At 40.7% G+C, this 23357-nt stretch overlaps 1 protein-coding gene across 1 annotated transcript in view; it reads right to left on the minus strand.

The window, feature by feature from the left end:
* Rasgrf2 (Ras protein-specific guanine nucleotide-releasing factor 2) overlaps positions 1-23357 on the minus strand; it is a 212939-nt gene continuing 189582 nt past the window's right edge. The window contains exons 18-26 of the mRNA XM_013015812.1: positions 15700-15812; positions 11500-11560; positions 11076-11179; positions 8512-8596; positions 7671-7868; positions 5720-5799; positions 3762-3879; positions 2393-2461; positions 1-875 (exon numbers count right to left, since the gene is read on the minus strand). Of these exons, the coding sequence (XP_012871266.1) occupies positions 783-875; positions 2393-2461; positions 3762-3879; positions 5720-5799; positions 7671-7868; positions 8512-8596; positions 11076-11179; positions 11500-11560; positions 15700-15812 (921 nt within the window). The 3' untranslated portion in view covers positions 1-782. The remainder of the gene's footprint in view (positions 876-2392; positions 2462-3761; positions 3880-5719; positions 5800-7670; positions 7869-8511; positions 8597-11075; positions 11180-11499; positions 11561-15699; positions 15813-23357) is intronic.

Raw genomic sequence — 23357 nt, forward strand, 5'->3', positions numbered from 1 at the left:
AGTGCTTTTGGCCTTCTATCTTGCACAGTTTTGTCGGTGAGGTGTCATGCACCCTTTTGAAAACTCTGCCATTGCCTCTTCCAGGGGCTGGCTTCCTGGGACCACCAGTCTCGGGAAGAAGCCTCCATTACCACCCTACAATGGCTTCTGGGATACAGCTTATTGTTGTTAATTAAGTCAATGTTACCAACAAATCCATTTGTCTTCTATGATTTCCTTTCCTGTTTCCTAAAGTCTGAATATTTATGATGCATTTGAAACCATGCACATGCCGTAGACTGAAATTGCTTATGTATTGGCCTTCTCGAGGAAGCTTCTGCTTTTTGTGAAGCTTGGGATGAAAGGAAGTATAGAGGAAGCAGTTACATCCCAACGGGAGATTGGGCAGGTGTGGCCCAGCCAGTAGATGCCAGTGAAACATCACAAATCTATTTGTGGGTCTCTGTCCCTGAGTTCTAACAGGACAGAGAGAGATTACCTTCACACCCGCTTCACTGAAATGGTTACCAGCATTTCCCATCTTACCTTCCCTTAGGAAAAATATACTAAGCATTGGTCTCTGCACCTTCCCACCCAAGGCTGACACATCTGCCTTTGACCCACACAGCTGGGTTTGACTCTGGCTGGAGACAGAATTGAAGTCCAGTTCCTTCTGCAGTGGAGGAGGAAGATGGGCTTCACCTCCCCCCAATCCTCACTGTGCCTGTTAGACAGGGCATGCGCAATTCTGTCTGTCCTGCTTCCCAAGCAAATGCTATGGTCTCAGGAGCAAGGCCAGATGTTCAAGCAGGGAGCCGAGGTTCAATTTTTAGTGACAGTTCATAGAGTGTATCTTCATCTATGATGAGAGCTTTGTCCAGCAAGTACTGTGTGACCTAAAGGGGAAAAAAAGACACACAGAAATCCCTACTTGTACTTCTTTGAGAACATTGGCATATACTGTTCCTGAGTGGGTTTGACATAATTCAACATCATATATATATATATATATATATATATATATATATAAAGAAACATGACTATATTCTCATTGTTATAAACAATACTCAAAGATCTCTAGTTCTCAGCCAACCTCCAGTGCCAGCTAGCCCTTACCATTTGGTGTGCATTCTCCCATATGTGAAGACATTACCTAGTAATCTTTTTTTTTTCTGTAGAGCTATCTGGGATAAGACTGTCCCATCTTTTCTTTCCTTTCTTAAGTGAAAGTTAAAGAAAGCTCCTATGTTAGTCCATAGAGTTGCAAAGAGTTGTATACAACCATGTTTCATGATTCATCAGGCCATGATTCATTAAATAAGTAAATACACTGTACTTGACTGGGAGATGAGAATCTCTAACTTCTAATCTTGATTTTTTAAGACTGTGAAACTGTTCTTTAAAAGTAGTACTTTAGCCAAGCACTAGTGGCTCATGCCTGTAATCTTAGCTACATAGGAGGGTGAGATCTGAGGATCACACTTCAAAGCCAACCTGGGCACGCAAGTCTGTAAAGCTTATCTCCAAACAACCAGCAACAAGTCAGGATTGGAGCTGTGACTGCAAAAGGTATAAGGAGAGCCAGGTACAGTGGCTCATACCTATAACCCCAGCTACCCAGAAAGCAGAGATTGGGAGGATTACAGTGGGAGGCCAGTCCAGGCAAAAGTTAGAAAGCCTTCATTTCAACAACAAAAAGAGCTGGGTATGGTGACTTGCACCTGTCATCCCAGCTAAATTGGAAGTACAAGTAGAAGGGTTACACTGCTGCTCAATATGGGCAAGAGATTGAAACAATCAGTATCATGCCTGATATAGCTAACGCAAGAAGAGAAAGGGCTGAGGACACAGTTCAAATGGTAGAGTGCCTGTGAAAAATGCGAGGCCTTCAGTTCAAACACCAGTAACACATTTAATTAATTAGTTAATGACTAATTGTGGTTGGCACTACAAGAGTAAGTGGTTATATGATGTAAATAAATTAAAAAAAAACAATAGTAACCATATACCGTACTCTTCTTTGTCATGTCAAGATGTTTCTTTTTTCTTTCTTTCTTTTTTTTTAAAATCCGAAGAGCAACAGAAACCTTTGACACAAAGGGTGGGGACATAATATACTGACTATATCAGAATTCTATCCAGATGTGATTGTAGACGGGCTATTGCATCCCAGTGCCTGACCTGGGCTGGAAGTGAGACAGATTCAGAAGAAATAGAGGACACAATATCAACAGAACTACATGATGAACTGGTATTCCTTATGTCTTCCTGCTTTTTTTCTTGAGCAGACCTGTTACAGGCTTTCTGAGTCCATTTTTTGTACTTTTAACCAAGTCTATTTTTACTTTGTAATTCATTAATTTCATTTTTTAATTTTAATTTTCACCACAACCACACAATATCTCAATATTACCTTTGGCTGATGGTCTATGCGGTAGGAAGTCTGCTGGAACTGGCGTATCTCCCGGATAATGTGTGATATCTAATAATGAGAAAAACAGCAACAAAGCAAAGCAAAGGTATTTTTCCAAATCATAGCACATTCTTTTGGGGCAGCTTCTCAGTGTTTTCTTTCACCAGAAGCATGGGAAGTCACTTCCTCCCTGAGCCTGACAGATCATTTTCTTTTTTCTTTTTTGTCAGTTGTGGGGTCTGAACTCTGGGCCTGGGCACTGTCCCTTAGCTCTTCAGTTCAAGGGTAGCGCTCTACCACTTGAGCCACAGCACCACTTCCGGCTTTTTTGGCTTATGTGGTGTTGCTGAATCGAACCTAGGGCCTCATGCATGGAAGGCAAGCACTCTACCACTAAGCTACCTTCCCAATTCCTGACAACATTTTCCTTGCTTGGTGCTTTTATAACCTTCAAGAGCCAGGTTAAGTGCAAATATTAAGATACTAGCCAGGCACTGGTGGCTCAGGCCTATAATCCTAGCTACTCAAGAAGCTAAGATGTGAGGGTTGTAGTTCAAAGCCAGTCCATGTAAGAAAGTTTATTAGACTCTTATATCCAATTAACCACTAGAAAAACAAAAGCGGTGATGTGGCTCAAGTGGTAGAGTGCTAGCCTTGTGCAAAAAGTGTTCAGGGAGAGCACCCAGGCCCTAAGTTCAAGCTCCAACACAGACAGAAGGAGAAGAAGAAAAGAAGAATAGGAATAGGAAGAAGAAGAAGAGCAGGAGGAGGAGGAGGAGGAAGAAGGGGAAGAAGAAGATTCTAAATTGCTAACCAGGGGGAGCAAGTGGCACCTCAGATTTGGAAGAAGCACATTCTGGCTGTTGTTCATTGTCTCCTTTCCTTCTAGGTTGGTGCTAAAAACCTGGTTACCCATCAAGAACCTTTGATGCCAGCTTGAGCAGGACAGACTCTTATCTCCAATAAACTTCCAAAAAAGCCAGAAGTGGAACTGTGACTCAGTTGTTAGAACACTAGTCTTGAGCAAGAGAATCTCAGGGAGAGTTCCCAGGCCCTTTGCAAGCCCCAAAACAGGCACCAACAGAAGAAGGGGGAGGAGAAGGAGGGGAAGAAAGAACCACCAGCTTGGCATCTGTCTCCTATGGGTCAGTCTTAGAAAGACATCTTTGGAACTTTAATCTCTACTCCCTTGTTCAACCAACAGCAGAAATCTCCTTGTTCCACCAACAGCAGGAATTAGACCCAGTTCCTGTCATTCCCCACACCTCCCACCTCCAATTTAAGAAGCAAACGCTGATTTCACTATTAAGCCTCTTTTCTATAAGCCATAAAGTCATTGACTTTAGGAAATTATAAAATTGTTACCTACCATTCTCATTTTGGAAAAATTGACTAAGCCTTCTTCGGTAAAGTTTGGTGTTCCTTCTTCAATAAATGCCAGGTCTGTCAAGTACATTCCAAGATAAGGAACAGCTGGAGGGTTGCAGCTGCAAGACCAAGAAACATTTTTCTTAGACTCATTCACACAAAGGTCTATTTCATTCCCCGTTCTGAGCGGGAAGCAATGGTGCCGCAGCCCAGAAGAACAAAGATGTCTTATTTTATCTTCAGGAGCTTGCTCATGATAAGAGTTTAAATATGTTTCGCAATAGAATACAATACAAAATTAAAGCCCATGCTTCACTATGATTTTGATGCAATGGCATGCTCCAAAAAAACAGGATGTCTGAGAGACAAATACAAATAATTGCTAGCATGGAATTACTTGTGATTCTTACAAAATGGCACGCTTCTTAGGGGAAGCACCTCACTAAAATGCACCCAACCCTCAAGATCTAGATATTAAAAAATCAGTGTGACTAGCTTTCCACATCCTAGACTTGTTTTCTATTTTAGTTAGAGCTAAAATGTTTGGGAAATGTAGACTCAACTAGTATCACGAGCACACACTAAAGGGAGAGATATTTTTGTTTTGTTTGTAGAGGGGAAGGGGTAAACTTGGATATAGGCTTTGATCCCAACTTTACCAGCTGCTCAATGATACTATGAAAAAGATTTGAACTTCAGATTTCTCATGTGTAAGATGGACAGGAAATTTTATATCTTTAATTTGCAGTGAGGCTTGAATAAGACACAGAAAACACCTTCATTTGGCAAATATTCAGCAAATAGTTTATGCTATGCCACATATAATATTAACAATTATAATAATATATTATTCTATGTGTTTCCGCTATGATGATGATTATTGTTGATTTTTCACTTATGCCATCACAACACTATTGTTTCTCAAGTATAAGTTCATTTCATATTGTAGAGCTATGGTTTGAATATGAAACACTCCACCCCAAGGCTCTTGTGTTGAATTCTTTTGTTTTGTTTTGTTTTTGGGTCCGGTTGTGGGGCCTGAACTCTGGGCCTGGGCACTGTCCTTCAGCTCTTCAGCTCAAGGCTAGTACTCTACCACTTGAGCCACAGTGCCACTTCCGGTTTTTTTCTTTTTGCTTATGTGGTGCTGAGGAATGGAACCCAGGGCCTCAGGCATGCAAGGCAAGCACTCTACCACTGAGCCACCATCCCAGCCTTTTTGTTGAATTCTTGTTGGGAGGTTCTGGAAACTTTAGGAAGTGGAGCTTAGCTGGGGAAGTAGATCACAGGATGGAGCGCCTGAAGCTTATCCCTAGCAGTATCTCCTCCTTTACCTCTGCTTCCTGTCTGCCATGAGGTGAACAACCTCCCCTTCTGCATACTCTCACCACCATGAGATCCTTACTGCCTGACTGCATGGAGCCAACCAGCCTGGAATGAAGAGACTGAAACCATAAGACAAAAATAAATCCTTCTCCCCTTAAGCTGTTTCTGTCAGGCCTTTTACCATGGAGATAAGCAAAGTAACAAACACATAAATCATGAGAAAAATTAGTCGTAAGACAATAGACTCTATGAAGTGGGTGTGTGTGGTAGAATATGTGCACACATGTGCAAGCAGGAGGAGAGAATGACTCAGAAGTGAAAAAGCAAAAAGCAAATATTCATTATCAACTGGTGCTTGGGTCTTTCAATTTTTAAAATCCCACAGTAAATCTCTGTGCTTAAATTAGCTTTTATACTAAGCAGTGATTTGACTTATTATGGACATATTTTCATTTTATTTGGAGTATCCTGAATGCACAATATTCCAAGTGACAAAGAAAATTAAAAAACACTGAGATGAAATTTTTTCTTACTTTTTCCCTGGCAATGAAGGCAGGAAGTTTGATATACTATATAAATTATATATCATTATTCCTAAAATTATGCATAACTTAATGCTTAAGTGATACATACTTTTTAAGGGTTTCTCTGAGGTTTTTAAATCTTCCTTCAGATGAAACAGTCTTCTGAAGTTTGTCCATTAGTGCTTTGGTCTAAAAAAGAAAAGCAAAAATTTAGTAAGCCATGAAATTGTGATTTGATTGGATAGTGAGGTGTGAAAAGATGCTCCATTCTCTTTACTGTAGCAGGTACTCACTGTGTGATACTATCCTCACAATAGGATTTTTTTTTGGGGGGGGTCCAGTCGTGGGGCCTGAAGTCTGGGCCTGGGCGCTGTCCCTTAGCTCTTCAGCTCAATGCTAGCACTCTACCACTTGAGCCACAGCGCCACTTCTGGCTTTATTTCTTTTTGCTTTACATGGTGCTGAGGGATCGAACCTAGGGCCTCATGCATGCAAGGCAAGCGCTCTACCACTGAGCCACATTCCCTGCCCCTCACAATAGGATATTATGTTTACACTTAATAATTTTAGAATAAAAGAACATGTGGAGAAGAGGAAGTGTCTACATCCTTGCATTCAAATACATAGTGGGAAAACAAATAGAAAAAAATGGCAAGAAAGTTAAAGAACTGAAAAGTGCCAGTTGAATATAACATCTTAAAGGAAAGAGCTTATGTTAAAGTTTTCAGAATGAATCCTGGTCTCCCTCCCCCTCTTTCTGAGTCTCTATGTCCCTCTCTCTCTCTCTCTCTCTCTGTCTCTCTCCTCTCTCTCTCTTTCCCTCTCTCTCTCTCTTTCTTTCTCTCTCTCTCTCTGACTCTGTCTTTCTCTCTTGGGGATCCTAGGGCCTTGTACATGCTAGACAACCACCATAGCACAAGCCACACCCCCAAGCCACAGTGAGTCTTTGTGAATACTAATCTGCAAACTATCAAACCATATATTTGGTCAGTTTGTTGTTGACTGAGAAATATCCTCTACTCTAAATACTTTCTTTTGTGAGCATTCTCACCAATTTGATAGACAAATATAAGCGATATTTTTAGGAAATACCATTGTTCTCTGGGTGTGGCGGCGCAAGCTACCAATCCTAGCTACTTGGGAAGTCCTTCTATGCTGACATTGTCAGGCACACACAATACAGCCTTCTCCTACACTCTACTCCACTCTGCCTATTGGTTTGCCAAAGTCTGCCAAAGGCATCTATCTGCAGGGTGTCCACCACTAGGGATTTAAACCACAAGAAAGAGATATGTGTATATGTATGTGCATATACAAAATCATATATGTCACATATAATATATGTTATATGTATATTACCTGATTTATCTATCTATCTATCTATCTATCTATCTATCTATCTACCTATCTATCTATCTATCATATATAAGCACAGTCAGAGCCTTTATCCCACTCCTTCTCATTTCTTAGAGAATATGCAGAGCTTAGAGAGGTCACTTTTGGCCCAATGGAACTCATAAGTTCTTTCATTACCAACAAAGTTTAGACTTTGCAAGTAAAAGCTACAGTTCTTAAAATTATCTGAATGAAAGTAACTGGCAGGGGGTCAAATGAATCCAACGTGAGAAAATTGAGAAAGCTACATATCTGCAATCTGAGTCATTACACCAGAACTTGACATCTGCTACATGAACAAAAAGGATTGGGCTGAACTCTGAGGACTCTATGGCATTTGTAACCATATTTTGGGATTGGAAAAATGGATCTGTGAGTCACTTGGAATCAATGTGCCCTCCTGAAATAATTCAGGAAAAACTCTTGATCGACAGCCACATCATTTGAGCTGGTCCCCCCAAATGTTTCAATGAGTGTTTTGGAAAAGCACATGAGTGTAATTAATTAAGTGGTAAGAGCACAGCAATTACCCATGTTGGCACCTTCTCTGGCAACTACTTTGCTTGTTTCAGCTAATGATTGTTTAATTAGAATATTTATCTTGTTTCTCCTCACCCAGCCTCTCTTCCTCTGAGAAGCAGGATGTGTCATACACTGATGCTCACCTGCTTGGACACCTTGGCCCAGGTTTTCTTCAGCCTGTAGATGGCACTTCTGTTTAAGGCCGAGGTGATCTCGAGCACACCATTGTAGTTGTGCAGGCATCTGCATATGTCTGCTACCGCCACCCACTTCTCAATGGCGTTGGCACGGGAACTGACATCTGCATAATTCATTATCTGGGAGGCAACCAGGTTACTCATCTAAGAAAACCCAAAAGATGAAGAATGGGAAAGAATGATGAAAGGGGAGAAATTGACCAAGATACATTGTACTTATAAACTGATTCACTGGATGGGAAATTCTTTGTACAACTACCTAAAGATAATAAAGATATCATTAAAGGGAAAGAGACCAGGAAGACTGTCAAAGAGCCAAAGCAATGTATTTGGGCAACATATCTGAATATGCCCGCAGACATCAGAAGAGCAGAATGTCAAAGGAGCATGGAATTAACATTTCATCCTTAGATAACAACTTTCTAAAGAGACTGAAGTCTGAAATAATAATAACAACAAACTCCTGAGCAGTTGTTCATCTTTAGAGTGAAGACAGATTTTCTCTGAATGCAGCTTATTGTGAAGCAATGTGATTTTTGTTATAAGGAAGTAAGAGATAGAACAATTCAAGGAGGAAAGGCAATGTTTGGGGGTCATGGTGTAATTCTTTGAAAACCCACCCTCATTGGCCCCCAACACTGTGTAAGTACTCATTGAGGAATGTCTCCGTTATTATAGGGCAAGAAAAATGCTTGCTCCACGTCAAAGCAAATTCTGAACTGGTTGGTTATTAAACCAGAAAACACTTAGCTGCAGAAGAAGAGAGAACATGTGTGTGGATACTCACATCATTAAAGTGTTGGCTGGTTTTCATAATGTAAGGTGTTCTTTCATTTTTATCCAGCTTCATCCACCCCTGCCCAAGAAACTCTCTGAAAGTTCAATATAAAACAGGACATCAAATAAGTATTTAAGGAATGATGGCTATGAGTCTGCATAGTTATCATGAATATCAGGTACACTAAATTAATATTGCCTGGAACATTACCTGACACCTTTGGCTGACTGTCTCAAAGGGATTTTTAGCTCTGCTCTAGTTTCAATGCAAAAAAGTCAATGCAAAAAAAAAAAGATTTCAGCCTCCAGATTATTGTAAGTGTTTGGAACTTTGTCCCTATGAAGGCTTCTCTGAAGTTGGAAAACACCAAAATAAGAGAAATAAAAAAGTAAATATTAACTCATAAACCAAGGCTATTTTCCCTGGACTAACTTTTGAAATAACAAGTTTTAGTGGAGGGTCCAAAACACAATCTGTTATTGCCAAAAATGTTAATCAGGACCAGAAAATTCCCTTCTACTTCTTTCTGACTTTCTCAGGAATATGCAGGTTCCAAGAGCAGAGAGATCTCAGCTGGGGGGAGGCTGCTCAGGTCCTCCCATCACACCACGGCAGGCAAAGGCCCAGCAAGATGGAATGTGCAGGAACTGTAGAGTCCTTTTAAAATATTCCCTAAACTTGCAATGGAATTACTCTGTCACTTTCTTTAGTAAAACATGTTGCCTGGGTCTTGCTCTCTGTCTCATGGAGTGGTTGGTTCTGCTTCTCTCCTGCAGGGTCAGACACAAGTAAAGCAGGTCCAAGGTGCAATAACTGGAAGAGACCACACCAATGGCCACCAAGAGTCTCACTCGGCTCTTGTTCTTCCTGTATGAACTCACGACCCCCTCCATGCACAGGAGGGTACCACAGGGAGAAGGTAGTGGCATACATGACATAGAGGCTCCAATTGTTACTGAGTCCAGATGAATTGCCAATGAGTTTAGTGGATAGGTGGGTGGATGCTGGCAAGATGGGAAGCAAAGAAGATAAAAGGTACAAAAGGAAAATCTGAGGGAACATACTTCCTTTCCTTTTGAGCCTAAGCAATACAGCTATTGGTCAGACCCACTAACCCATCCACCCTGTCTTACCAACTCCATCAGTGCCATGTCCTCTTCTCCACTTACAACCTGATCCAGATCACATTCTCACTTTTTGTCTAGCCCTTTCACTACCGTCACTGTGGTTGTGAGTTTACAGGGGATGAGTACTATCGGTCATCATTTATCCTAACAAACATCTGCCTATGAAGTTGTCAGTGTGACAGTGGGAGTCTTCCCAGGCCTCTCCTACACCTAAGGATCAGGGAAGGCTGGGGGGGTTGTACTGCCATAAATCTTACTGATGCTTATTGATTTATGGAAATAAATGTTAACAGAATTTATAGTATTTACCCAAAATCACTTTCTCTAAGTGTATCCTTGGGATACTCAAAATTATCTGTAGTTTTTTATTCAAAATAATTTCCTGAGCTTCAATCAAAATTTCTAAAAGCAGAATTTTAAATGTGCATTATTCACAAGTTTCTCAAATGCCTTTTTTTTTTCTTTTTTGGTCATGGGACTTGAATTCAGGGCCTGGGCACTATCCTGAGCTTTTTCTGCTCAAGGCTAGCACTCTATCACTTTGAGCCATAGCACCACTTCTGGTTTTCTGGCTTTTTGTTGGTTAACTGGAGATAAGAGTCTCATGGACTTTCCTCCTGGGCTGGCTTCAAACTGTGATCCTCAGCTAGGATCCTGAGTAGCTAGGATTACAGGCCTGAGCCATCAGTGCCCAGCAGCTTCGTTTCTTTTTCTTTCTTTCTTTTTTGTTTTTTGGGTCCAGTCATGGGGCCTGAACTCTGGGCCTGGGCGCTGTCCCTCAGCTCTTCAGCTCAAGGCTACTGATCTACCACTTGAGCCACAGTGCCACTTCCAGCTTTTTTCTTTTTGCTTATGTGGTGCTGAGGAATGGAACCCAGGGCCTCAGGCATGCAAGGCAAGCACTCTACCACTGAGCCACCTTCCCAGCCCAGCTTTGTTTCTTTATATTATTATTATCTTCATATATTTGCACAAATGGGGTTTTTATTTAACATGTCCGTTTATGTGTACAATTCATCCTGATAAGTGTCATCCTTGCTATCATTCTCCCTCCTGTAACCGTTAGACACACTGAAGTTTGAGAACCACTCTAACAGGTGCACTGAGAACTCTATAATTCAAGGATAAGATGGAGCATAGAAATTTATATTCTATGGTAATCCTAGTACATATAGAAAACAAGACTGACCATCTTGAGATTGAATATCCATTACTCAACCTGGAACTGAAAACATTCAAATGGAGTCAAATCATCCTGAGATTAGGACTCATATTTCTGTGCATAAGTGAGCACACACACACAACACACACACACACACATACACACACACACACACACACACCCCAGACTTAGGAATATGGTCAGCTTGTAAGCAGGGCAGCTACTCTAACAGAGTCCTGTTCCTGGAAGGGGGTGGGGGTGGTGTGAGACAAGGCAGCACTTACTCGTAGGGAATGCTTCTGAAAACAATGTGATCCAGGAGAGTGATCTGCTCTGCCATCTCCATGGCTGATAAAGTCTCAAAACATTCGGCCTTTGGACAGTCAGTCTGCAAGAGACGAGGAAGGAAGTAAACAGCCATCTGGGAGCAAGACACCTCCCCTCTCGTGGCAGGCCTGTGGAGCTGCCATCTGTACAACTATGAAGTCTGTCACTAGATTCTAGCTATGAATGAAAATGAAGAAAGTTAAACACAAAATCAAAACCAACATTAATATCACTGACTAACTGCTGGACTTCCATGCCAACTGTGGTTCGCTCATATCACTGCATAGGCAGAGGTAAGGTCAACCAGTGACAACCTTCCTACTTCCCTTTGAAAGATATTATGCATATAATTGTGTTAGGTAAAATGGAAGGTGAACTTACCATTTGAATGATGTCCTCTAATTTTAAGTGGATGTCATCTTGATCATCTTGTGAAAGGGCCCTAGAAAAATAAAACAACAATCTTCCATGAAGAAAGCAGACATGCTAATATTGAATCTAGAACCTGCAGTTCAGCTTCTGCTGGATGAGAAGATTGAGGGTTTAAGTCTGCGAGACTGTGTGGATACGGCTGTGCTACAGATAAGTGATCATTAAACAGAAAAAAAAACATGTAAAACATACAAGAGACTCAGCAGGAGAGACGGCTTAGAACAAGGTGCTGCTTGTTATTACACTTGTTATTATGCTTGTTATACTACCAGGCCATAGATAAAACTATAGTGAACCTGAGGCGAGCTGGAATGCAGTTCCCAGGTGATGGAGAATGTGAATCCAGGCATTCTCCAGTAACATTCGTGAGCTCCAGTCATAGGCCTACTGCTCTACCCTTGCTTCTCCAGTCACTGCCCAGCATTCCTGCGGATGCTGCTGAGTTGGGAGTTGTAGCTGCCCTTCCGTATTTATATAGATTAGGAACACAGGGGATTCCTACATGGCAAAAATCGGACCAATTCAGGGCAGGCACACACAGATAATTCTTCCCTCTTGTTTTTCACATGTGCATCTTATACTTGGTGTTGTTCAGCTCTCAATAAATATCTTTTTCTCAATAAATGGTGATTTATATAGTTATATAATTATTTATATTATATAATTTATATAACTACATAAATAATATGTAAGTTAATTCATATCCAAAGTACTGGTTTCAAAGTAGGAGGATATTTTATATACAACAGACACTCTAATATTCTGAGATACACTCCAGCTTCATTGTTTTCTTGGTTTTTTTGTTTTTGTTTTTTTTTTTGGTCCGGTCGTGGGGCCTGAACTCTGGGCCTGGGCGCTGTCCCTCAGCTCTTCAGCTCAAGGCTAGCACTCTACCATTTGAGCCACAGCGCCACTTCCGGCTTTTGTCTTTTTGCTTATGTGGTGCTGAGGAATCGAACACAGGGTCTCAGGCATGCAAGGCAAGCGCTCTACCACTGAGCCACCTTCCCAGCCCTCTTCATGTTTTCTGACTTCTTGATGATTCCATTTGGAGCCTTGAGGATTGGGGGTAGCCTTTCCATGACCAGAACCCAGCACAGAGGAACTTCTAGAGAGTTAAGCCTTGTTTCTTTTCATATCCTGACATATTAAGTATCAACAAAATCTTCTACACTGGATAGATTTTGAAGATTACTAGTTGGAAAAGTTTGGAAAGTAGTATTTTAGAAATGCAAAAGTCTTGATCAAAGGTTTTTACTTTCAATCAGGGCCACAAGCTTCATATAGTAATTATGTGTGGTCATCAATTACCCTTGAGAGTCTGAGAGACAGGTTCATCAGAGAGAACTTTTGCTTTAATGTAATTAATGCAACATATTTTCTATGTTAGCATCTCACTCTTCCATGGCTGTAATATATATAAACTTCTAATATTTAAATCCATTATGTTTTGATCTCTCACAGGCATAATCTGAATTTACTGGGAGGTAGATACAGACGTGAACTTCCATAGAAGAAAGATTTGCTTTTCATATACTAACTACCTCTGGGTTTTGATAAACACAGCAGGGTCCTGGTTTCCTCTTACATTGACCAAGAGTATAATCAGATTAATCATTGTGCACTTAAAATGAAACACCAAAAACACTGAAAAGAAACTGGAATTATTCAAGTTCTAGGAATGAAAAAAGATTCCTTCTTCAATTATATAAATAAGAATAATCTAGCCCCTACTCTGATATTGGCCCAACTCTCTTTCTGTAAACAAGACGATGATGCCGACGGAGAACTGTGTCAGATGAAGCTCCTGCCAGGTGTTAGCGGTGCCATAGCACTCTGATGGCAGGGAAACAGACACAGCAGTACTATGAGTGCTATGTTTCAGGCCATGTGTTAAACTCCACCATATTATATCATGACATCACAGCAACCCAATGAGGCACATATTGCTAGCCTCATCTTATAAATGAGGAAACTGAAATTCTGATGGGTTAGAAAACTTGACAGCTCTAAGTAGGTAACCCAAGATTTAACATTCTGCAAAACATTCTGCAAAAGTCTGAATCCGGCTCGGCTCTATTCTATGTTGTATGCCCACACTGTGTGTCTACTAACATGTCTGTGGCCTACCAGCCTAACATTTTTATCCTGTTTCTTGCCAAAGAGAATTGACACTTTTGACACCTGATCAATAATGAAGACCTGGAATGGAAAATAGGGTTCATCTGAACTTGCTTAAATATATATTTTATATTAATATATCATTGTAAACATGCCTGGAATGATATAAATCTCCAGCCACTTAACAGGTTTCTGAAGTCACCTCTTAGAGCAGACTGAAATCTTTGAGGATTAATTAGTTATGTCTGGCAGAGGTGTTCTGGCCAACATACTTGCCAGTCTTGAAAGGTCTTCCTAGTCATGATTTCCCTGACAGCTATTCAGTCAAATGTCCTTAAGGGCACAAATTTCTACAAGGTAGTTTTAAAATCTCAGTGTTTTAACTACAAAGAACACAACATGATATGTACATGAAGAGAAAGGGTACAGAAATTGCTTTCAGATATAATTATTCATTCTCGGAAACCAGGTTTTACTTGAATGTGTACCTGTAATTTTTAAATCTGAAAATAGACCCTGCAATGGACTTCCTAAGCTTATTTAGGTGTTTTCCTGGAAGGTCCCCAGAGTTTCCCTGGCTTCCCTAACAAAATACCGCACGTTGAGTGATGAGAAGCAACAGAAACGTACCAGATTCTCTCTAAGCCTGGACAGAAATCTGAGATTCAAGTTGTCTAATGGGGCTGCTGCCTCTGGACTTACAGGTGATCTCTTTTTTGCTTCTTCTAGCTTCGGCAGCCTTTGGTTTCAGCTGTTGGCTTTTCATTCCAGTCTGTGGCTCCTCCTCCATCTCTTTCCACCCACTAACCCCTCTGTCTGTGTTTCTGTACTTTCTAAGGACCCCGGTCACATTAGATTAGGGGCTCACCCTACTCCAGGATGATCTCAACTTATCTAATTATATCTGCAATAGTTTTATCTCCAACCCATTATGTCCCATTTTGATGAAACAGAGGTCACTCTTGGGAAGAGGAGCATACAATTCAATCCATACTAACCCCTCTTCCAAAGAGTGGTTTCGCTATGGGATCTTCAGCTGATAAGGACTAAAAATGACTTATGAACCAGCTATGAAAACATCACAACTCAAAATCTGGCCCACTGTCATTGCTGCTTTAAGGAGAGATTTTACAGACCTGGTAGACTCAACTGAAACAGATTCTCTTCCATGCCCAGCTTTCTGGATAACACACTACAGAGAGACAATGTACCTGAGCTTGGAGGAAAATAAGGGATCATTTCCAGGATTAGAAGAAAAGGGAAAACTAGAAAGTTGAACTGCAAAGGAGTTCCACGTCCTAGAAGATACCCTCCAGGCAATCAGATATCTTTGTGGGGGAGCTGTGAAGCTATCCACCAACAACTGCTTGAAGCCACCGATGGCTGCTGCCCTCTTCATGTAAATTAGACTACAGGAATATGAACCCACCAATTCATTTAAGGTAAAGCCTTTTACCTGCTGAGACATTGGGTCTAACAACTATGCATACACACAAATCTCTAACAGGATACCCCAGGTTCAACACTGTGTAGGGTCATGCTTTATACAGCTCCACCCAATAATATAACCTACCTGATATAGCAAGTCTAAGCCAAGGAATTGACAGGGGGAAACGATGCTCAATCAGTGAAAGAAACTGAGGAAAGAGAATAGCATGGAAATACGTCTTACCCTAAAACAGAAGCGAATGATAATTCAAAGCCACAGGAGGAAAACAAATTCACAGAAGGGGTTCTCCGGGCTCCTTTCCTTTAACACACAGATTGCCAGAACCGTCTGTACCCATAAAGAGGAGAGGATGCACTCCACAGGAGTGAAGCCACTTGGTCCAAGTACCTCCAATAACAGCAGGCCCCAAGTTGCCCCCAAGAAAGAGAAGAAGATAAATCGTACTTCACTGGTGAGAACAGAATCCTTGCTGCCTGCAGGAACCTAAGATTTATCCTTCTGCTTTGATATAGGATCTTATTTTCTACAAACGGAGCACAAATGAGCCGACACAATTCAATCAGCGGGATTGTCTTTACCTCAGGATATTTGCTGTGGCTTTCCTTTCTTGGGGAAGAAGGTCTGGGTCTCGCAAAACTTCTTCTAGTAAATTTAGGACATTCATCTTCAGTTCATTGTTGAGTTCAAAATCCTACAAAATACAGTGATGATTTTTTAAAGTTTGGTTTTAAGGATTTAGCTCTGTGACATGTGACACCATTCTTCATAAAAAAAATCTTCCAGAAACTAGGAATAGAAATGGAAATATATGGACCCTACCCTCCCACCCCCGACTTATGTGGTTTGAGACTGGACCCTGGTGTTTTCTCCACAGGCTCTCCAGGCAATGTGAACATGCAGGTGAAGCTGAAAGTTGATGAATCCAGAACCATAATTGGGCAAGGTCTTTTACAAGGCCTCAGCCTGCCTTTCCAGCTTCTTCTTCCCCCACATCCTCCACCAGCACACTCACACACAGAGTACTGAACTTCAATGTTCTCAGTTCTTCAGAGAGTTACGTGCTTCCCAGCTACAATCATCTTTCATGTCCAGAGGGTGCTGTGCATTCTCTCTGAGCTCTTTCTTTACCCAGTGGGGTTTGGAGCTTTACCTTGGTGCTTCCAAGGAACAAATACTCACTATTATAATAATTTCCCATACTATATGTAAAGGTCAATTTAACTGTCTAGGTTTCCCTGGGACCATGAGTAAGATTACTAAGTGGAACATAACAGTTGCTCAAAATACTTTGTTGTAAGAATAAAACTCTCATTTGCTAATAATATTAATATCCATATCTATTTTTCTATATATCTATGTGTCTCTCATCTATGTATGTATGTATCTACGTATCTGTCTATTGATCTGTGTAGCTGTCTATCTGCTAAGAGATAAAGAATAAATGAAACAAACTGATAGGCCATGTTAAACAAACACAGGGATTAAACTGAAGGGGCTCTCAATGGACAGAGAAAAATATGAACATCAAAATGAATGAAAATAATGAGCAATAACCAAGTGAATAAAAAGAACCTGTAAGCCCTTGCTGGTACTCACAAAGATGGATGTATAGATAAATGGATGGATGGATAGATGGATGGATGGATGGGTACATACATAAATGCATACCAACCTACCTATCTACCTATATACATACATACATACAAGGAGAAGAAGATAATACTGTTTTTAGGATAGAATTCCAACTAGTAAGTGCAAAGGAATAAATGAGTCAGAAAGGAACCACCCAAGGCCTCTTGTTCTCACTTGGCTTTTCTACTCAAGACGGAAGCTTTATCACTTTCAAAGTCACCATTTTCAACCAAATCAGTTAATAACTGATTCAGACAGAATGGATACTAAATGGCCAGAAATGACATTTTAAAATACACCCTAGAGATTGCTCATTAATTACAGTGGGAGAATCTAGCATAGCACACTATCCAAAGGACGGAAGATACTATCCCAATGATGGGACAGACCAGCACCACACTGCCTACAAGTACAATGCTCTGCAGTGCAACACAACACTTCTTAGTATTTATGACCCCAATGCCTCATCTCCATACTATTGTGAAGAAGCATTAGCCGATAGGCTTCAAGACATTACTGTCTTGAAAGGCAAAGAAAAACCAAAGAACTGCTCCAGTTTAATGGGCCCTCAAAGGGGCAACAGCCAAAAGCAACAAGGAATGATACCAAACCTGGGGCCAAGGTAGGGTTGCAGTGCAGAGGCCTTACTGTGACAACTGGCAGGATTCGATGAGGACTGTGTCCTAACATGAGAGCCCTGGACCAGGATGCCATTTCCCTGGATTTGGTTGTTTTACTGTTGGTTATATAAATGTAGGTCCTTGTCCTTGGACTGGGAAAAAGATAATATAAACATATTAGCAAGCAGTGCTTCTAGCTGTCTATTAGGGTACTATGTTTTATTCTGGCAATTTTTCTCTTCATTCAAAAATTCTTAAGGTAAAATGTTAGTGGAATAAGACAAAGAAAATGAAGAGCTGTGGCTCTTGAATACTGTTATTATTATATGGTCATGAAATGTCTTGGGCAGTCTAGGACTGTTAGGCTGTCAGAGAGGAAGTGAATGTTACCTAGTCCTTATATGGGCAGGCATGAGTGATCATTATACTACCAGCCCAGTATGACTATTATAATATACTTTATTATAATAAATACACTACTATATTATTGATTTACAGTATAAGTTATTAAAATTACATTTTTGTGCTCATACTGGGGCTTGAGTTTAAGGCTGGTACTCTACCTCTTAGCTTTTTTGCTCAAAGCTGGTGCTCTACACTTGAGCTACAGCTCCATTTTTAATTTTTTGGTGGTTAATTGGAGATAAGAGTCTCACAGACTTTCCTACATGAGCTGGCTTTGAACCACAGTCCTCAGATCTCAACCTTCTGAGTAGCTACGATTACAGGTGTGAGCCACCAATGCCTAGCTTATAATTACATTTTAACTTTAAGGAAAATAATTTAGAAGAATTGGCATTCTAAATTCTTTGAAATAGCTGGGTATATTCTTAGCTATAATAGATATTCTTAATGGAATGAATTAGATAAAAATAAAACAGTATAAATTTTACTGTATATAGTCAATTACAATGCCCATAAAAATTTCATAAATCAAAGGCAATGTAAAATTTTAACCTAATTTGAATAGATTATTTCTGTACCTCAGTTTCATGGCAAACTGAGTAAGTTATTTTCAATGCTCTACTTCACTGTTTGTCAAAAATATCATTTCTTAGGGGAAAAGAGACATTGGAAGCCAGGCACCGGTGACTCCCATCTATATTCTCATCTACTTCAGAGGCTGAAATGTGATGATTGAGTTTCAGAGCCAGCTTGAGTAGAAAAATCTTCTAGACTTGTCGCCAATTAATCAGCAGGAAGCTGGAAGTGCAGAAGTGGCTCAAAGCTGAGTAAGAAGTCCTGAGTACAAGCCTCAGTATTGGCAAAAGACAGACAGACAGATAGATAGATAGACAGATAACTACTGAGGAAGCACAAATGTTTATATCTCTTGTTGATTTTCTTTTTAGTACTGAGCTTACACTCAGGACCTAGGGTGCTCTACCACTTGATCCATGGCCCAGTCTTTTTGTTTTCAGTGGGGAGTTTTTGTAGACAAGAGTTGTGCTTTTTGGCCCAGGCTAGCTTCTGACTTTGATCCTGCTGCCTTTACCTCTTGAGCATCTAGAACTACAGAGATGTATCATCCATGCCCTGAGAGATGGAGTCTCGCTGATTTATTTTTGGCTTGGCTGGTTTTTGAACTGCAATTCTCCTCTCTCTGCCCTCCCCCAAGTATCTGGAACTATCTCTTATCAATTCTAGACAATATGTTTTCTTAAAATTTCACCTAATTATTGTCCAGTAGCTTCTTGCTAATAATCTTTCTTTTCAGCTTCACGCAAGGAGAAGAGAATAATATCTTGCCATTCTTTCCTTTATCCCCTCCCCTCCTGATTTCAAGGTAAAGGCTGTAGTGTTTGTAAAAAGTGAATGGTCTCACTCACTTCTATCTATACACTATCAAAGGATTTCTCCATCATCAGGAGTCTGTGCTCTAATGAATATTTGATTTATTAGTAAGACAATTGAGTCCTCATGTAGCTATGTGAAGCTACTAATGATGCAAATAATGTAATTATCATAAACTGCACGATTAGTGAGAAGGACATCAGGCGCCTGTTCAGGCCACACAGAGAGCTAATTAGTAGTTTAATCAACAAGCACCTGCTGTGTCCCTTACCAGGCTCAACAGGGGCAATGTTTCTGGGGCCACAGGATGGTAAATGTGAAAGGTTTTATTAAGAAAGATAGAAGATGATTTCCTTATTCTGAGCTCTGGGAAGACTTGTCTGAACAAGATCTTTGGAAGACATGATGAAATCTATCCAGCCTATATTTAAAGAAATATTCCTTCTGCTGATGATATGTAGTTATATAAAACCAAGACTCTGATAGCTGAGTATAAAACATATGAATTTTCCATAATTCCCCTTAGGTTTTTACAATGTACAAAGTAAGCCTTATGTATGCGCTAACTTGTTCTTCAGTGGCCTCCATGGGAGACAAGTCAGGAGAACCAGCTCATAATCTCTCACCATATAGGTCTCTGGGACTATATGTAAGGAGACAGAGATGCTGCGGTAAAACCAGGTCTTCCATCAAATTCTTGCCGCCTGTGCAGAGCAACCTCTCATGCACAACTAGGACTGAACTGTGGGTGAAATACAGGCTCTGGTTCAGCTAATTTGGAGCAGGGACTGAGAGCCTACGTTTCGGACAAGCTCCCAGATGATGCTGTACTGTTTTCCAAGAACTCCATTCTGAGTGGTAATACTTCATACTGTCTTTATTTCTTTTTTAAAAAAAGAAAATATATAAAAAAAATCAACCTCGACAAAAATTAAATCTTCTGATGTACTACTTGGCCTACATAATTCTATTTTTCACAAATGCATGTGAAATAAGAATTGGTTATTCAAAAGTTCCTCTTAAAACTATAGATGCTGCTCCTCAATAAGAAATCTAAAGTAGGGAAAACAACATTTGACATATTTTAATAAATTATTTCTAAGTATGATTGACGGCTTACAGGGGTAGCTAAAATGTTTGGACTGCATTTCACCGCCTGGCTGGTCTCATGCAGCCTTTGCAGAGGGCAGTCAAGGCCCACCAGATGGCGCTGCTGGGCCACTGTGAGATCGAAGGTGCCACTTCTACCCAACTCTGGCCGGCGGATTGTGGACCCAGGGAGGTTGCCTGCTTAGGCTGTCACACAAAGACACCCGAGACCCCAAAGGAACCACTCACAGAAACAAATTATTGAGGCTTTGTTGCACCGTTCAAGAAACAAGGATGAGGAGACCAAGAACTGGATATTAAAAAAAATAAAAATCAACCCATTTTCTAAGGTGTAACCCAGGGGGCTGAGGGAAGAGGAGAGAAAGTCTACATTCCTTTTTTTTTAAAGACCATAATTCCTATTTTTTTCAATGACAATTATTGAGCAAGCCAATATATGAAAGACCTGGAGAAGAGGCAGAGTACAAGCACCTTCTAGGTTGATAAGCAGATGAGAGAAAGAGTAAGGATTGGAGGATTTCATGTAAATACTGGGAGAACTTGGGCATGCTTTATTGAATCTCAGCCGTGGTGAGGGCCTGGGATCCACCTGCATAGCTGAAACAGTTGTATGGACCAGAGCCCAAGGTGGGAGTGGGGTAGACAGTGAACAACTTCAAGCAAACACTATCAACTGATAATGTTAGAGTCCTCTAGGGAGATAGCTTATTATAAACATAACTAAGACAGTGAGAGGTTTCATGCTAGGTTATATTTAACTACTTTAACATTCAATAGGAAACTTGCCAAGCTTACAGATGGGAAATTGAGATATGGAAAGTCTAAATGTCTTGTCCAAAGTCATACAGGTAGCAATTAGTAAACTCTGGATTGTATTTAGCAGTCTTGGTCAAAGCCTGAGTTTTCAACTACTACACTACTTTCATTTAAAAAATAAAAGGCAGCTGGTGCCAGTGGCTCATGCCTGTAATCCTACCTACTCAGGAGGCTGAGATCTGAGGATTGTGGTTCAAAGCCAGCCTGGGCAGGAAAGTCCATCTCCAATAAACCACTGGGAAACTGGAAGTGGCGCTGTGGTTCAAGCGGTAGAGCGCTCGCCTTGAGCTGAAGAGCTGAGGGACAGCGCCCAGGCCCAGAGTTCAAGCCCCAAGACCGACCAAAAATAAATAAATAAATAAAAGGCAATTACCATGTTCTCTAGCCCTGTATGTTGGTAGCTTAGGTATTCTATCTGTTTTATTTGTTATTTCAGGAGACCATTGTTTTATTCATTAATGATTAGTAATATGCTACCTATGGCTAAGGGAGCTCAAGGACATTTAAAACATATGATTCAGTAAACACAGTTGGAAGAATCATGGTAATTGTGACAGTGATTCTCTCATAGTAATCAGTACAATGAATGCTACACAGTGGCCAGAGATTTTAAGGGGACAAGAATAACAGTGCAGAAGTCAGTAAAACCACTCAAATAATTTTAAAACTTGGAATAAAAGAGTGTTAAATGCTCTAGACTAGGGTCTAACTTGACTTTCAATAAAATGAAAAGAATACTTTGGTTGTCTTTGACATATAAGATAAAGAATTTATTTATTTATTTATTTTGTTGGTCGTAGGGCTTGAACTCTGGACTTGGGTGCTGTTGCTGAGCTCTTCAGTTCAAGGCTAGTGCTCTACTACTTGAGACACAATGTTATTTCTGGTTTTCTGAGTAGTTTATTGGAGATGAGAGTCTCATGACCTTTCCTGCCCGAGCTGGCTTTGAACCGCGATCCTCAGAACTCAGCCTCCTGAGTAGCTAGGATTATAGGTATGAGCCACCACTGCCTGGCATAAGATAAAGAATTTAAGTCAGATAAAGATTTAAGTCAGGGGCTGGGAAGGTGGCTCAGTGGTAGAGTGCTTGCCTTGCATGCATGAGGCCCTGAGTTCGATTCCTCAGCACCACATAAGCAAAAAGAAAAAAAGCTGGAAGTGGCGCTGTGGCTCTAGTGGTAGAGCACTAGCCTTGAGCTGAAGAGCTGAGGGACAGCGCCCAGGCCCAGAGTTCAGGCCCCATGACCGCCCCCCCCCAAAAAAAGATTTAAGTCATATTCAGGTCACTTCGTACATGGGGAAACTGAGGCAGAGCTGTTGAGTGACCATTTCAAGATATAGGCAAATCAACTTTGATTAGTCTGGGGCATCATCTAATTACTCATGCTAATGAAGTAGAGAGAACAAGGCTTTAACCACTCAAGTTTTCTTTTGGAGAGAGGAACCTGAGTTTCTCCACTGAATCTCAGTTTAGGGGAGATTGTGATGACTACCAGACAGAGGTGGGTGGGGTAAAGGAGAGGAAGGGAGATGGAGGGAGAGGCAGGGAGAGACTCTGAAGGGTACCTGCTCACTTTGCTCAACCCCTGTCTCTCAATGCTTCTGGAGAATTACTGTAAATGAATTGGGGCTCTCACTAGAACAGGAAGCGTGTGGGGATTTTGTAGCACTTTTTATTGTCCAAATACAAAAATATTGCAAAACCTTATTGTGCCACATTATGAAAAAAAAACCCTAACTGAAAACCATAAAGGAGAGCAACAAGTCTGGGATCAAATCCTATAAAACAACACTTGACAAGTTCCAATTTCCAATTCTTACTAGTCATTAATTACTCATCAGGTTTTGTAGCCTACTAAGAGCAGTAGAGTATGCAGGAAATATTTATCTACACCTAGGGACTTACATTTCACGTAGTAAACTTTGGATATAATTAACCCCCAAATCTATATAAATACTATACCTTATTGTTGATTGACTCACAAACATTTGTTGAATGAATAGGCAAAGATTCAAGAAAGGGTGTTTTACTTTTAAGATGAATGGGTGGGAATGAGCTAATAAACTCTGTGTGTGTGTGTGTGTGTGTGTGTGTGTGTGTGTACGCATGCCCATGTTGGCACGCACACCAGTCCTGGTGCTTGAACTCAGGGTCTGAATGCTGTCCCTGAGCTTTTATGCTTAAGGCTAGCACTCTACCTCTTGAGTCACAGATCCAGTTCCAGCTTTTTTTGGGGGGGGGTCCAGTCATGGGGCCTGAACTC

The sequence above is a fragment of the Dipodomys ordii genome, unplaced genomic scaffold, assembly GCF_000151885.1.
Source record: "Dipodomys ordii isolate 6190 unplaced genomic scaffold, Dord_2.0 Scaffold28, whole genome shotgun sequence".
NCBI classification, from domain to species: Eukaryota; Metazoa; Chordata; class Mammalia; order Rodentia; family Heteromyidae; genus Dipodomys; species Dipodomys ordii.